The sequence below is a fragment of the Canis lupus genome, chromosome 14 (genome assembly GCF_011100685.1).
Source record: "Canis lupus familiaris isolate Mischka breed German Shepherd chromosome 14, alternate assembly UU_Cfam_GSD_1.0, whole genome shotgun sequence".
Lineage (NCBI taxonomy): Eukaryota > Metazoa > Chordata > Mammalia > Carnivora > Canidae > Canis > Canis lupus.
The window spans coordinates 54,211,749-54,227,763 of NC_049235.1; the positions used below are offsets into that span (position 1 = coordinate 54,211,749).

At 39.4% G+C, this 16,015-nt stretch overlaps 1 protein-coding gene across 10 annotated transcripts in view; it reads left to right on the forward strand.

Moving 5' to 3' along the window:
• Positions 1–16,015, forward strand: part of MDFIC (MyoD family inhibitor domain containing) — a 291,263-nt gene that overhangs the window by 206,190 nt on the left and 69,058 nt on the right. For all 10 annotated transcript variants that reach the window (XM_038557428.1, XM_038557436.1, XM_038557437.1 and 7 more), the window contains one exon: positions 62–184. In XM_038557428.1, the coding sequence (XP_038413356.1) occupies positions 133–184 (52 nt within the window). In that variant the 5' untranslated portion in view covers positions 62–132. The remainder of the gene's footprint in view (positions 1–61; positions 185–16,015) is intronic.

The window sequence follows — 16,015 nt, forward strand, 5'->3', positions numbered from 1 at the left end:
AGAAGTCTTAAAATAGAAAAATAGGTAACATTTAATAATATGTATCTTTTGTTTTATTTAGAAAAATGTGATAAAGAAAATGCTGAGAGAACTATAACTCAAGCTACCGATAGCTGCTTCTCACGTGGAGAGATGCAAGACCAGCCCGTTTGGGGAAATTGTTCGGATGACGAACTCATACAAAGTGAGTATCTTTGGAGAAAAATCAGAGTGATTTGGGTCTATGGCTGTGATAATATGCTTTCTGTTAATTATTCCATAATACTCTCTTGGAAATCTATAAATCAACAGAGTTTCTCTGTAAATATATTCATGAATATTTTAAAATGTAGGGCTGAAACTAAATAGAAGTAATACTGTTTGTCCATCTTCATCCTTTAAAAAAAAAAGGAAGAATTGACCTCTAAATTTTGGATTAATTCTCATAGAGATAAAAATTTGTTTTTGAGCACTGACAAAGTATAATTCCAACAACTCTAAGTGGACTGTGAAACTAAAAAGATAAAGACAGAGAAAAAGGACAGTCAGTGGTTCTTTGGTGATACCATTCCTGTTCCTGTTCTTATGGCCAAATGATTCTAAACCGGTTTTCTTTTGTTGTGTTGTTGTTGTTTATAATTAACATTTTTAGTACCACTTGGTTTCTTTTTATTCTCTTCCTCTTCCTGAAAGTGCTCTATAAAGTATATACAAAAGCTGTGTGATATTGTCATTTGACTGTGGGAATGCCTGGCAACAGCCGTATCTTTCGGGTGCTATTCAGACTGATTCTGTGTCGGGTTCTCCTGTGTAGACCTGGAGCTTTCCCCCGGTAGGCTCAAAAGTTGAATTTGCCATATAACGAATTATTCTCTGTAGTGAGCATGTAAGTATAAAGATTATTGCAGTGCTGATGGGGGAAGCTTGATCTTAGTTTCAGAATTCATACCATTAAAGGGAAAGGATTTGAAATGAACTTTTCTCCCTGTTGTCTATACCGGTTACATGGACAGTGATTTAAAAAAAAAAAAAAATACCGTAAGTTGCATGAAATAGTTTCTCTTTTGAGATAATGATGGTTCGGCCTGTACCAAGGGATGCTTGGTACAAGGGAGCATCCGGGAGCCACCGTCTGGTTTTCCTAACACACACTGAACAAATGCAGAGACAGAGCGCTATGGCCCCCTCTGAGAGGGCTGCTGGAAGACGGACAGCCCAATGGATATCCAAGAGAAAGGCCAATGACAGAAATGCCACTCCTGGCCAAAACACTGTTGGCAAGAATTTCCAAATACTTGCGGGTGACTTCAGACTCTGAATTCTGATCACAGATTTCAGAAACTGTATTTTTATCCTCTATCTGGTCACACTTTTCTAGGCAAAGGCGACTTTGTTGGGTCTACAGAAAAATCTGATATCTGGGTTTGCCAAAACGGAACGTTTTATGTCATCTTTAAACTCGCCTCAAGTCTGGCTAGCACTTCAAAGTTTGACACTGTGATAGCTTCTGCTGTTCCAACTGCCTGACACTAAACTCCACAAGGCTGTCTGGATTTCCTCCTTTGGCCTTCCCTGTAGAGTAGGTGGTCATCTCTGTGTAATTCACTGTCTATCTCTCTTAACCCCACAGTGAGGGAGGCATGTATTTTCCTCTCAGCATTCAGCACATTTAGGGGGGCCCAGTAAAAAACTTTTGTCATAATAATAAGCCCTGGAAAGAAGGTCCTGGCTCAGAGTTGCATGGGGGCAGAGGGGAACATCTGCGGTGAGTCAGGCCCGGGCTGGCTCCCATTCCAGGAGTCCTGTGTGGCTCCCTGAGCACTGTGGAAGAGGCCGACAGCTGGCTCTCATGGAATTGATTTTAGTGTTCCCACTGTAGCGCGAGGTTGGCTGGATACAGGGATCATCAGAAAAATGAGGCCGGCTGGGGTGTGGGAACATTTTCAAATGCACAACCCACTCTTTTTCCAAGCTTCCATGGGACAGCTCAGCTGCATAAGCAAGCAGCGGAGGGGAGTGAGTCTGTTTAACAGGCCTTCTTTTGCTCTATCTATTCTTGAGAGTGGTTAGAAGGGCTGGCGGCTCACGGCTGCATTGTCCCGGATGGCTGCTGCTTTCTTTGTTGGACGTTTAAGGCGTAATTTATAGGGGACTGTTAGCTGTCAGTGTGATGAGGCTGTTTTTACTTTTCTGAGAATAACTGAGCTCTGGAAAGTCAAGGGAGTGGTTGCTTTGGAAATTGTATTCTAATTAAAGGGTGTATTCTCAGGCCTCATAAACGAGATCCAAGCTGAGAATAATTTCCAAATTATTCTTTGAACTTTAACCCTGACCTCAGTGGACCACCCACTTGTGGCTCACACTTGGTTCATGCTCCACACAGAAGTTCGAGCTTTGTGCGTCTTCCCTGGTCCTTCTAGAAAACATTGCAGGTGGCAGACCTCAGGTACAGTGCTCTCAGGGCCTGGATTTCAAATTGGTTGCCCTTGAGTTGCTAACTTATTACAGAGAATCCTTTCTGGAAGTTATAAATAAAAGAGAAGAAATCCATATGGAATCAAACATTTCGAATAAATAGGCCACACACAATCTGGTCAGGGAATGTGCATTGTGATTCTCTTTCTTATGAAATTTAAATTTAAAAAAAATTCCAACTACTCAAGTTGGTTTAAAAAAAAAACACCTAAATCAGTAAAGAATTAAAAACGTAATGGAGGTTTTTGAGGAAATTTTATGATCAGAAGGTTTTATTTTTTCATCTTATGAATTTTCTTTTTACACTTTAAAAGGGATCCATATTCTGAGGAAATGTTTTGGTCTATAATTTCTGGAATGGGGCTTATATTTTAGAGTTTATATCTTTTTATGAGAACACGAGTTCAGACTTTGGCTTTTCCCCTCAGATTATTGTATATAATTCAGTATATAATTTGGAGCTATGCCGTGTTTTTATCATCACTGTTCCTCTGAATTGGTAAAATAAATGTGGCAGGGAAATGACACCCTCAATTAATATTAATTTTTCTATTTAACCCATAATATGCATAAACTGATAACAGGCAGTAGGCAACATTTCATGTTTTAATTAGACTAGAAAAGGAACAGAAGTAACATTTTGATCTTAGTCTTTGGGGGGATTTCTAAGGTAGGAAGGAGTGTTGTGTGAGTGTGCCTGTGTTTATACTCAGATATGTGTAGTATTTTCCTTTAATTTAGGTCAAATTCTACTCTAATTATTTCCTAGAGAGAGAGAGAGAGCACGCTTCCATTTTTCTTTGTTCTTCTTTCTAAAGTGCCTCAGGTCTCTATTGCAGATTTTTCTAGGTCTTTCTGAAAATTCTTATTACTTAACTTTATCCTTGGACATTGCTTTTACAGAAACGTCTCCTAATTCTAAATGTCATTACTTAACTCCAGAAATTTTCCTCAGCTCCTCTTCTGAAATAAATTTCCCATTAAATTAAACTATTTCGTTCAGCTAATTCTCTCCTTTGTGATTTTGCAGAATTCCCATGATCTGAAGCAAAGTCAGAATGCTCCACTTAAATGGTAATCCTCATTCTAGTTAACCCATTTATTCATTTTGAAGAGTTTTTAGCTCATAATAGTAAGCACTTAATTGGTAGTAGAATGCAAGCTGCTTCTCTAATTCACACTTGTCTCCTCTTTATGGGGCTAATGCATCCTACGTTTTCACCAGTCCTGCTCTGGAAACCTTCCTCTTGGCATCCTTGGAGTTTCCCTTCAACACCACCAGGCTCGGTTCTGAGGAGCTCTGTTACTTCTTTGCTAAGACTTTGACAACTTACCTCTGATCACTCCTTAGAGAATATTACTTTATCACTTGAGGGAATGCTTCTTCTATGTCAGATATTTTTAAAAAGGCAGATATTCAGGCATACTGTTTATATACCAAAAACATTTCTTACTTGATGATAAGGAAAGAGCATGAGAGATTTGGATTTAAATTTTACCAGCAGTTCTGATGTCTGAATGCACATTATAGTTCATATTATTAATGTTTACCTTTTAGAATTCACTTTATATAAAAGAGGACATAAACAAGCCCCCAAAATAAGTACCGCCCAGTAAGATTGGGGGAAATAGCTTTCGTGTTACATTTCTAAGGTGATCTGGAATTCTCTCTTAATATTGTGTGCTCATTCATTCTGGGATCCCATATTGGGAGTAAGTCTTTGTGATTTCATCTTGCTCAGTATCTTTTCCTCCATTTGTCTCTCAGAAAAACTCTCTTTTTAAAAAAAATACGCTGACCAAATGGTTATGTAGCTGCAGTTGAGATGCTTTGGCTATCGCTGTCAAGAAGAATCTTGAGCCATAAGTTATTCCAAAATCCAACTCGTGATTTGGTTTCAGGATTGGGTGGACAATCATAAGCTCTTTGTGATGGTTACCTGTGTTTATCTCATTGATCAATGACCACCATTAGGCTACATTCTAGAATCCACCTCAAGTTTACTGACACGCTTCTTCCTTAGAATGCATTATTCCACGCTCATCTGGATTTTGATCAAGATGTAGAGAGAACCATTCCCCATGTTTTTGCTTTGGGCATCTTACAGCTCAGGGTCCTGGATGCTGACTGCCAGGTTTGGATCCTGAGTACATGATTATTGCTGGTATTGGGTAAGTTACTTAAACTCTGATCAGATTTCTCATTTTTTTTAAATGGAGGTGCTAATTCTGTATATCTGGTTGTGTTATTTTAAGGATTATATGAGAAAATGTATTTTGTGTGCTTAATTAGCAGAGAGCTATATGTGTAAACCTTGAATGAGTTTATTGGTTTTCATTATTACTATTCTCAGGCCCAAGTATCAGTTACAAAGCTTTGTTTTGTGTTTTAGGGTTTTCTTTTTTTTTCTTCTTCTTCTTCTTCTTTCTTTCTTTTTTTCTTCCTTTTTTCTTTTTCATCCATGATTCCAATGAGTTGCATGTCCAGACATACTGGGTATATAGACCCATGTCTTCTTGAGATTGTTGATTTGTGTGTATGTCACAACAGTAGGCAGCACACTGGATGCTACATGGTTTATGCTCGATAAATGCATAAGAAGCACATAGAATTAATGAGGTTTTTTACCCATCTTGCTTGTATTATTTCAGACTTTAAGGTCCTCTCATGAACATTCTAAACCAATACATTCTTCCTTTTATTCCTTCTAACCCCCTCCTTACTCCCAAGCCATACATGATTCATTCATGTCAAATTCCAAATATTTATAGATGACTCTAAGGATATTCAGGCAGTCAAGTCATAGGTTTGACTGCTCTTCTCTGATAAGTCCTTCTGAAGAGTTCTCAGTGAACTATGGCAGTGCTGTGAATAACATTTCACTGTCTGTGAATATGGGCAGAAATGGCACTTTATGTAGGACCTTTTTTGGTTCCCTATTTCTTCTTTTTCTTGGCTGGCTAATAAGAAAAGAATATGAGACTAATTTCGTCCCTCCCTCTGTCCTTCACTCCCTCCTTTCTTCCCCCCATCCCTCTATCCCTCCATCCCTGCAGCCCTTCCTCCGTCCCTCCCTCCATCTCTTACTTACTCCCAACCTCTTCACCCCACTTCCTTCTCTCCCTCTCTTCTTCCTTCTCTTATCTTTCTCTACCTTTTTAAACTAGTTTTTAAATGCTTTGTGTTCTGTAAAGTATAATGTGTGTTGTTGCTGTTGGTGTTCTTACTATTCCTGTGAATGTTTTAGTTGATGACTTTACCCTTCACCCTTACCCTATACCATGACTTGTTTCATTTCCAGTCTCTCTGCTGCTGCCCTTTTGTCCAGCGTTTTCAGTCTCTTTCTGATATCTCTAGAATCTTTTGGTCTTTATTGGGGGAGATGAGATGGTATTGAGTTGAAGTGATAGATGGGGTTCAGTGAGGGAACCAGATTTATTCCTTTCCCATTTGGGAGTTTCTTTGAGCCTCAGGGAGGAACTGAGGCCTGGGAATTACCTCAGAGATCACCCTGAAAATGCTAACCACCAAAGAAATAACTAACATTGTAAAGATCAAGACCATAAATGCTGCGGTCTAGATAATTTTAGTTCTCAAACCTCCCAACTTCCTGGAGCTGAACACTGTGTGAATTTACACATAAATTATTCTTTGTAGAGCATGTTATTCGTGGATAACTTTCAGGATTAGGAGTCAAAATATAACTTCTAAAGCTGAATAAGAAATCAATTACATTAAGATGGAGTGTTACGGAGTGCTGACCCGATGTTCTGTTTGTGATAGAGCGATGAACAGCACAGGTGTGGTCTCTGCGTTCAGAGTTTATAGTCTTGAAATAATGTGTGTTATGAGTGCTGTGATGGGAAAGGGCAAGCTGCTGTATTTTCACATTGGAGAAACACAGAGTCTCACATTGGGGAGAGGTCAAAGAGGGCTTTCCAGAGGGAGTGATCTCTGCGGTAATGCCTAAAGGGTTAGCCAACTCAGGCAGACCATGGGAGTGGATGGAGCCATAGTGTCCCAAGCCCCCAAAACAGCATACTTATAGGTCGAGAGGTAAGAGGTCAGCTTGAGGAGAGTTGCAGAAGTTTTGTGTAAGCTGAGATGTAAAATGTTCGAAGAAAGCTGGAGAGCGGTGAATGGCAAAGAATCCGTTAGCGGAGGGTTAAGGGAAGATGGAAAGTATTGACGGGAGTAGTGACTTAAGTAGGTTTATGTTTTTGTTTGCCTATATTTTAGGATGATTACTGTTGCAGTAGTTGGAATATAAATAAGAATGGGAAACCAAAAGTATCAGGAGACCAACTGAGAGACTGTTGTGTTGATCCAACTTAGAAAGCTATGTCTTGGAAGGGGTCATGGCAGATAGGATTCTACTTTCGGTGGTGTACGATCAGTGAGATATATGGGGTAGGCAAATAGCAGGTGCTGGTAATGAAACCAGAATTTTTAGTTTGGACAGATGATAGTTGTGATGAAAAGACAGTAGGGCAAAGGATTTAAGGACATTGTCCAAAGAGGGTTTGAAATTCTGGGCTGTGGATGTCCAATGGGTTGAGAAGGAAGTAAAAACAAAAAAGGCCTAACAAATAAGAAAAATAGCCAGAGAGGCTAACAACCCCCAGGAGGTTTCTATTTCTGAAGACACAAAACAGAACAGATATCAATGGAGTACGTGAACAGGAGAAGTGGAAAGAGATGGATTATGAGAATGGGAAGTAAGAATTTAAGATTTTTGAAGTGGAGCGATCCCTGGTGAGGACAAGGTGTAAGATGGCGGTTGCAAGGATGGGTGACTGAAATAGTTTCTTCCAAACCCAGAGTGCTAGATTTAGAAGAAATTTTGGAGGCTTCATAAAAATTACCCTGTTCAGCAAGTGGGGAAACATCCAGAGTTTTGTTTCAATCAGTATGGCCAATAAAAGGCAAAGCTGGGGCTTGTCTAGGGTTTTTTTTGAGTCTCAATCATCTGAATTCCTCTTTGAAACTGAACAGTTTAGGAGAGGCCAGCAAGTTGGTGATCTCTGGTTCTTTCTGCTTTGCCCTAAGATTAGTCACCTGTTGTAGAGGAATGAAAGAGTAGTTGATATTCTCTAAGCTGAGGACTCTGAGATGAATGAAAAATAGTGCGTGTTGTTTGGAGCTGCTGATTGGCTTCATAGTAAGAGTCAGAAAGGTCTTCTCTATCTATTCAGTAACATACAAAATAGGGATTTTTAAAAAAGATATATGTAATTGTCTCCTATACAAATGTGTGTATCTATATAATTTGTATCAAATTATAGGTGTATGTATTTTTTTTTTCCTGAATAGAAGTTGTCTCTTCACAATAGTTACTTTTAGGGAGCTCTTGAAATTGAGTGGAGATGTACTGGTGAGGAGAACTTTCACTTAATATTCTATATACTTTCCTCTGTATCATTGATTTTTTTCCCCCTTGGAGTGAATTATTTTATCATACTAGAAGCAATAGTATTTTAAAAAGAAAATTTCCCAAATAGCAAAAAATACTAGGGTAAGGGCCCAGCTTCCCAAAGCTACATGATAGCCCAGTCACCTGTGAGAAGTGCTTCAAGTCACAGATAAGCTAGGAGATTCAGATTCCTTCAGGCTCTGCAGGAGACAGCACCAGCTAAATAAATTGGTGGGTGGGGTGTGTGTGGACTATAGCGCAAAATGAGAATTTGGATCCCCTTATTCAAACAGTGTGAATTTCAAGATGGCAATGGCAAGCATTAAACAAGCTCAGGGTCCTTCTGAGCATGGGACTCTGTTACTCCTCAGACACAAGTCACATGGCCATGAAGCTGGGCCTGGCTGGAGGCATCAAGGTAATAGGGATTCAGTTCTGGTAAGCAAAAAAGAATACTGTATACCCATTTTACAATTTGCTTTTTTCAGTAAGTCTCTGAAATTGTAGAATGAGGAAGTTTTTCTGGGCTGGGCAGATCCTGCCTTTGTCACAAGTATAAGTAGCTTGTATATTGGTACTTGGGACAATTGCCATGCAGTGGACTCTTGAAGGCAGTGGTTGCCAGCTTTTATCCAGCCACAGGAGGACCGAGGCTTGCTTCTGGCTTCAGCTTTATCCACGGCACAGCACAGGAGAGGGTGTATGAGAATGAAGAGGGTTGGTGGAAATCCCTCCCCACTCCTTCCCCTCCATCTTAGCACAGCTGGGAATCTGTACCATGATTTGTTCTGGGTTGCCTTCAGTGAGTCTTTCAGAACTCAGTGGTAAAGCTATGCTCCAGTTTTCCATCAGAAGCTGGATTCTTCTCAAGTCCTAGGGTTCCACAGTAAGACACCCAAAGTCAATGAAATTTCTTTTAAAACCCTCTGATGCTGGTACTAGAGGGCAAAATTGCATTAAGTGAGCTAGAGAAGAGAGTGGGTGGAGAAATTTGTTCTGCGCTGGAATATAATCTAATTAAGTACATTTCCCATGGTGCTTGAGAATTTGGAATGGGAAATTTAAGAAGAAACAAAAAGATTCCCACCATCTCAAATTGTTATAAATAATTGATTCATGCCAGTGTGATCTTGAGATTGTATTTATTTATTTTTAGAGAGAGAGCAAGCATAAGCCAGGGGGAGGAGCCGAGGGGGAAGGAGAGAGAGAAGAATCTCAAGCAGACTCTGCTCTGAGCTTGGAGCTGACTTGGGGCTCTGTGACCTTGAGATCATGATCTGAACTGAGACCAAGAGTCGATTGCTTAACCGATTAAGCCACCCAGGTGCCCCCATGCCAGTGTGTTCTAATAAGACCATACATGGCATCTTTGGATGCCGCCCATCGTTCCTTATCTTAATGGAAAAAGATACTGTCCTGTCATCAACGTAGAGGCCCACCTTTGCAGGACATCTTCTCCATATTTGTTCAGGGCTGCAAGGGTGCTGTCATAATCACAAAGGTGAGTGAAACGTAGGCAGCAGCGGTGAGAATAGCACATCAAGGAATGGTGTGATTGTACGCAGTTAGCATTTTCCTACCCTTCCTGTGAGCTGGGTTCTTCGGACTATACTTCTTCTGTGCCTAGTAAATTTTTTAAGAGATTTATTTATTTGAGAGAGAGAGAGAGAATGCAAGTGGGAGGAGAGACAGGGAGAAAAAGAATCTCAAACCGACTCCCCACTAAGCACAGAGCCTGACAGGGGTGGTGGGGGCCTCAGTCTCACCACCCTGAGATCACGACCTGAGCCAAAATCAAGAGTCAACCAACTGAGCTGCCCAGGCACCCCCAGTAATTTTTTAAAAAACATTTTATTTATTTATTCATGAGAGACACACAGAGAGAGGCAAAGACACAGGCAGAGGGAGAAGCAGGCTCTCTGTGGGGAGCCCGATGTGGGATTCAGTCCCAGAATCACACCCTGAGCCCAAGGCAGTCTCTCAGTCACTGAGCCACCCAGGCATCCCCCTCCAGTAAATTGTTAAAAATCATATCAGATAGCTCTGAATATGAATATTTACTACTGGAAATGTTAAATTAAACCCAGTTCTTACATATTTAGGTTTTTTATATTTTTTCATTTTCACCAGTTTCAGGTGGTTGACTTTTTGGTCTTTCATGCTGAAACAGAGCAAATGCCATTCAGTATTTTTTAGGTAGGTGTATATAATTTGCCTTTTTCTTTTTTTTTAAATGCAAGGTCAATCTTATTTAATTTCTTAAAAATTATACCCCAGCAAAATCTATGTGTGTAATATTTAGAACGTATCTTAAATATATATCAGAAGATCTTTTTTATAGGAGACTGAATAATACTGACTTTTGCTAGGTAGTCCAAATTTGTTTGGACTGATTCAAATCAGGGTAAAAAAAAAATCAATTTATTTCAACATTAAATTTGAACCTTACTACCACTCCCAGTGCCTGGAAGGTTGATGTGAAGTGGTGTTGGTAGTTGCTGACACCCAGAGTCCAATAGTAGAGTCTTAAATTAGTCATCACGTGGAGTGGCGTGGAGTGTGATGTGGCTACAGCTGCTCATGCATCTTGCTCCACCTTCCAGCATAACCTGTTCGGTCCCTAACTAGTATCTGATTTGTCCTCCAAGCCGAGGCTTCTTTTAATTTCCTTAAATTACAGAGCTGCTTTTAATTTCTTTGAAATCGCACTGATGCTTGACTTCTTTAACTCAGAGGACTTTGTCTGTTTGAGGTGAGCCACCTTACATAGACACCCCTTGGACCTTGTTACCGCCAAGGCCTCTTCTCTAAGATTTTGAAATCAGAAGTTCACTTTTCCATTTCTGCCCATTCCTTACCTTAATTATGCCTAATTTGATAACTAAGTTTTTTCTCCATAGAATCTCATCTCTGTAACTTCACATGCCTTTTTTTTTTTTTCATGGCCTGCTGACATCCATAAATGATCTTTCATTATTTCCCTTAATTCTATGACCTTGTGTACTATTTGCCTTGATAATAAGGTAACAGACAACATGGTCAGTCTTCTCTGCTCAGATTCCAGGGGCTGGGAATCACAGATAAAAGATGTCACATGCAGTAGGATTGGCTTTAGTACAAATACATGTTTCTCTGATCTCAGCTGAGATCCCTCAGCTCCTCAGCTATACTTTAATTTCTAATTGATTTTTGCTTTTGGTCCATTCTTTTGATTTTATGACACAATTTTCCAAAGATTCAGATTATATTCTAATATATCTATCTCTATCACTGAGACATTTTAGGTTATATTTTAGCACCAGCTCCTGGTATTCAAACCTAGTTCTGTTCTAAATGGCTGCTTCTTAGTCTACCTTGATATATGTCCTAAAGGTTAAATGCAACTAATATGATCTCAAAACTGATAGGTCAGTTTGCCCAGTGACCTCTTCTCAGCCCTCTCTCTTTCTGTAGTGTTTGATAGGACCTGTTTCCTACTTGAAATTCCTCCCTCTACCTTGGAGCTTTACTTGCTTCCTTTCTGTCCTCCAGTCCTACAGATGCGTGAGTTAGTTCCTTTCTGTCCCTGAGTTTTTACACTCTGCCCACCCACCCACCCCCACCCCCGGCCAAAGAGAGGCTTCCCTGTTTCTCCAAACACCCTTTCCTTTCACTTGTTATCACAATTTGTAACTTGTTTTTGCTATGGCTTGTCTGCAATCTGCTGGCTTTAGGTTGCATCCCCAGCAATTAGCACGGATCCAGGGCCACAGTGGACTTTCCAGAAGTTATTTTGGATGACTATGGGAATAAAAGAAATTGTGCCTTGCTCCTCCACAATTTCCTTTCACGTAGTTCTGCTATAGCCAAAATATATTCCTTGTTCTTCCCTCTACATCCCCAATCTTTTCCTTCTCTCATGCTTCACTCATGTTACCTGTCTCCCCACATCTCCAGCTGTATAAGCAAGGCCTGCTGTGATTGCTCCCCTTTTGGACTTGCAGAGACAGTTTATCTTCATTTCTCCTAAAGGACTTGTTAATTTTGAAATTGTCCTGCAGTGTGGATGGCCCTCTTCCTTGTCACTGAACTGAAGGCTCCTTAAAGGCAGAATTGGCGGCTCATCCAGCTTTGTCGCCCTCCCAGCATATAGCCCAGGGCCATGCACAGAGTTTGTTCCCAATACTGTCATGTTAATTGTTGAATAAATGAAAATCTGTACCTTTTGACTACATTTAGCTTCTCTGTAGGAGACTGACAGCTTTGAATTGGTTAAGCTGTAGTAATTTGTCTTAAAATGTGGATTGACTATCTTTGCCTCTCTTAAGGAGCTAATTTTCTCAGTCTACAGTTCATGCATATCAAAGGATGCTTTTTATTAGTAATATTAACAATGTTATTACTTAGAGCTTTTTACAGTTAATGAAATTTTTCATATTGATGATCTCACTTGGCCTATCAGCAACTTTATCAGGCAGGTGCAATAAGTCTTATTGTCTATAGATGAGACTGAGCTCAGCAAAGTCAAGCAGTGTACCTAGGGGCACACAGCTCTCTTATCCTGAATTCTCTAGCCTTGGTTCTCAGATGGAGGATGCAGTAGGGAAAGGGTTGGGACTTTGTGTGGTGTTCATGGTCTCCTAGAGATCACATTCAGGTCAAAGGGAAGATGATAGTTTTCCCAAATTATAAGTTTATTCCAAGTTGAAAATTCTAATCCATTTTCCCAGTTGGAAATTATCACCATTCTGTCACTATTAATTATGTGACTGTATCCTGCCTTTGTGTTGGATCGTGAAAGAGTTAGGAAAATTTTACTATACTATATTCCTTTGGAATTTTATCTTTGTTGTGATAAATTCAAGACAGTTCCTGGGCTTCCTATATACCTGACATCTTAGAAAAAAGACTTCTTTGGTTTTCGGAACTATTTCCTCATTGCCTCCATGAGAACATACTTGTTCTCCATACTTGTTCTCTCCAGGCAGAGAATCTGGACATCTGCTGTTCTTTTTTACGGTGTGAAGATGTGCATTTTCCTTCTGCACCCAGAAGAACTCAGAATAACCAAAGCTGTGAAGGTACCCAGGGCAGGAATATGATGCTATAGTCCTATCCCTTTGTTCAAAGCGATGGTTCTCCATGATTTACATCAGCTTGAAGACATACTGATATCCAGGCCCCAATCACTCCACACCACTGAACCTAGAATCAGATGCGGGTAGAGCCTTGATTTCTGAGAGCTTCTCAGTTAATTTTGAGGTACAGCTCAGACTTAGAACTGATGAGATGTTCCATTGAGTATATTGCCCTAGAACACAAAAACGTATAAAAAAGGTTGAACAGAGCTTTTTATTTAAATATTTAAAGTCTTCTTTTTTTTTTCCTTTGGAAAGTAGTTTCTTACAATTGTGATTGATGACCTGTATAGGATGGGGGCTGATAGCCATGGCTACCTATTAGGGAGAACCCAGGCACCACCCTCTTATTTTAACCCTTTGTGCTTTTGGGAAGTTGTTTTCTAGAGAGATGTTTACATTGTTCAGAAATTGTTTCTTACTTTTAGTTTCACTATGCACCACTTTAAGTTTTATGAAATTGGAGAAGAATTATTATAATTTCTTCTTGTAGCCTCTCGTTAAGTGGCATGATAGGGTTGGATAGTGCATTGAAAGGACTTTAAAATCGAAAACTTAATGCCGCCATAAGGGGTTATTTGATTATCTTTGGGATCTTGATGTATTAACCCAAGATCAAGGTTTATGTTATGTAAGAGTCAGATTTCTTAAGGGTGAAAACCCTTTTGCCTGTTTTTCTGAGGAATTACAAATGCCCGCTTTCATCTACTCTTGACACTCTGTCCCGAATGGGAATAAGCTATCTCTTTCAGTTAAAAATCTCTGCAATAAGCAGCCTTCCAATCAAGTGTTTGTAGATATAGGGAAAGAATACCTCCTTAACTATTATAGCTAGAGTTTGTTCTTGGAATAAAGCAAAGTCCCTTATAATAGAGATACAGTTTACCTAAGAGTCATATTAATAAGTAAAAAAAGATCAGCTTTTTGAATAATATATGAATTCATATGATATCAGTGGTATCTGGGCATTTGGGACAATACATAATTAGTTTCAGTTCCTTTAGAGAGGGAGATGTGGATGTTAAAATAAATTGCTGATGAAGCACATACTTTGGAGAACAGTGTATTTCAAAAACTTTGTGCAATATCAGCTATTTCTTTCAATGGTATGGAAATATAGCATAAGGCAGAGAAGATTTATTAGGGGCAGTTTTACACCATTCTCACTGTATAAAAGTTCATAGTTTGCTCATTTGGAACTAGTTACGAAAAGAAGAATAAAAGCAAATATTTATAGGGCTGCCGGGAAAACATTAGTTCTGTGCAACTTCTGGCACCATTGTTTGTTGCCAGTAAACCAGTAATAATCATTTGCTTGTATAAGAATCATCAGTACCACACTAAGCGTTTAAAAGAGCTTGGTCATTTAGTTATTTAAGAGTTAACCCTTTTATGAAAGTCTGAATAATGGATCTATCCCAGAAAATTCAGCATTTGAAGAGTAAGAAGATTTGGAATTATGGAATAAATATATTCTGAGGGTAGAAGAAGGTGGAGAGAGTTTTTTATTAAGTAAAAGAGAAGAAACTGACTCTATGGAGGGAGCTGTTTTGCTCCAAGAAATAAATATCCCAGACAAACCTGTTCTCCAGCAATCCTATCTCTTCATTCTTACCTTGAGGGAATTCCTTCAAAGGTTTCAGTTTTACCATGGAAACTAATTAATTAGGCTCCAGATACATGGCATACGTAGTATACGGCCCTTTGCAAGGACAGTTTACCATCTGCTCCCGAGTGTTTGAGACACACAAACAAAATACTGTATTTTTTGCACAACCCTTTGAAGTTTGTAGTCTGAAGTGGGTACAGTTATTATCATTATCTTAAATATGTTCGTAAGTTTTCTTCCTGAGAAGTGGGCCCCATTCCTTAGCCAACCATTCATCACCTTGCTCATCAACTTCCTCAGGTTTGCTTATTTTGATCAACATCGCATTCATGAGCAATTCCTTGTCTCCATTAAGCCTAAAGAAAATGAGGGGTTTGTTGGAACACTCACTGGGAAGAAGTCTTTAATTTAGTTTGTTTTTCTGACGACATCTACTGTGTTAAGGTAAAAATATTTAAAGGAATAGTTCATCGAGTGCATACTTAATGTGCAAAAAGCACAAATATGTGGGAGTGTTCATCTTCTGCATTTAATTTTTGTTTTGTTTTTTACTAAAAACAAGCAAACAAAAGCCCAACCACTACTTCTTCAACCAAAAAAAAAAAAAAAAAAAAGGATAACTAAGCTCACAGAGTCAGAATCTACAGCTCTGGCAGGCCGAGTAGGTGCGATTATAGCTTGGTCAGTAATAATGACAGATTTTAGTGTCCATTTTAGTATATGAAACACTAAATTACAATGAATTGGAAAGATAGGTAGTTTATAGTCCTAGAATAGCATTTCTGGAAGGGAAGGATGACATTCAATCATTTTGGGATTGTTGTAGTCATTTCTCTTTTAATTGCAGATACAGTGTTGTCTTCATTTCTTTGCATATTAATACAAATGCAAAAATACTCGTGGATAGTCTGTTTGGGGAGAGGCTCATTATCGTGTCTATCTCCACCTTTAATGGATCCCTGTTTTTCTGTTTTATTTTTGTTTTTGGCACACAGTAATAGAACTCAACCGTTGGAAAATGTCATAAAGAAGTTTCGTTATTCAGATAATTATAAGTCTGCTTGCAGGTTGCTTCAGCTAGAGAGTAGCCAGTCAGTCCAGTCAGTCGGGCCGGGCCTGATGCGATCCACTCTAGGCCACCTTGCAGGCTAAGTGCTGGGATTTCTCATGCTGTTAATGATTGCATACAAAGAGTCAGGAGGAACTAGAGGGGTCACTGGTATCAGATACAAACATAGCATGGGGCTTTTTTAAGGTGGCATGTGGCAAGCCAATGAGATTGACTTCGTATTCCAAATAGATGAAGTGTTTGGGGCAAAAGTGAAAATGAAATAACGGGCCAAAGCTTGACTTGTCAGCCAGCTCTGTGCTTGACAGGAAGGAGGCTCCTGACCAGACTTGTAAGGGAGGTGCACAACACC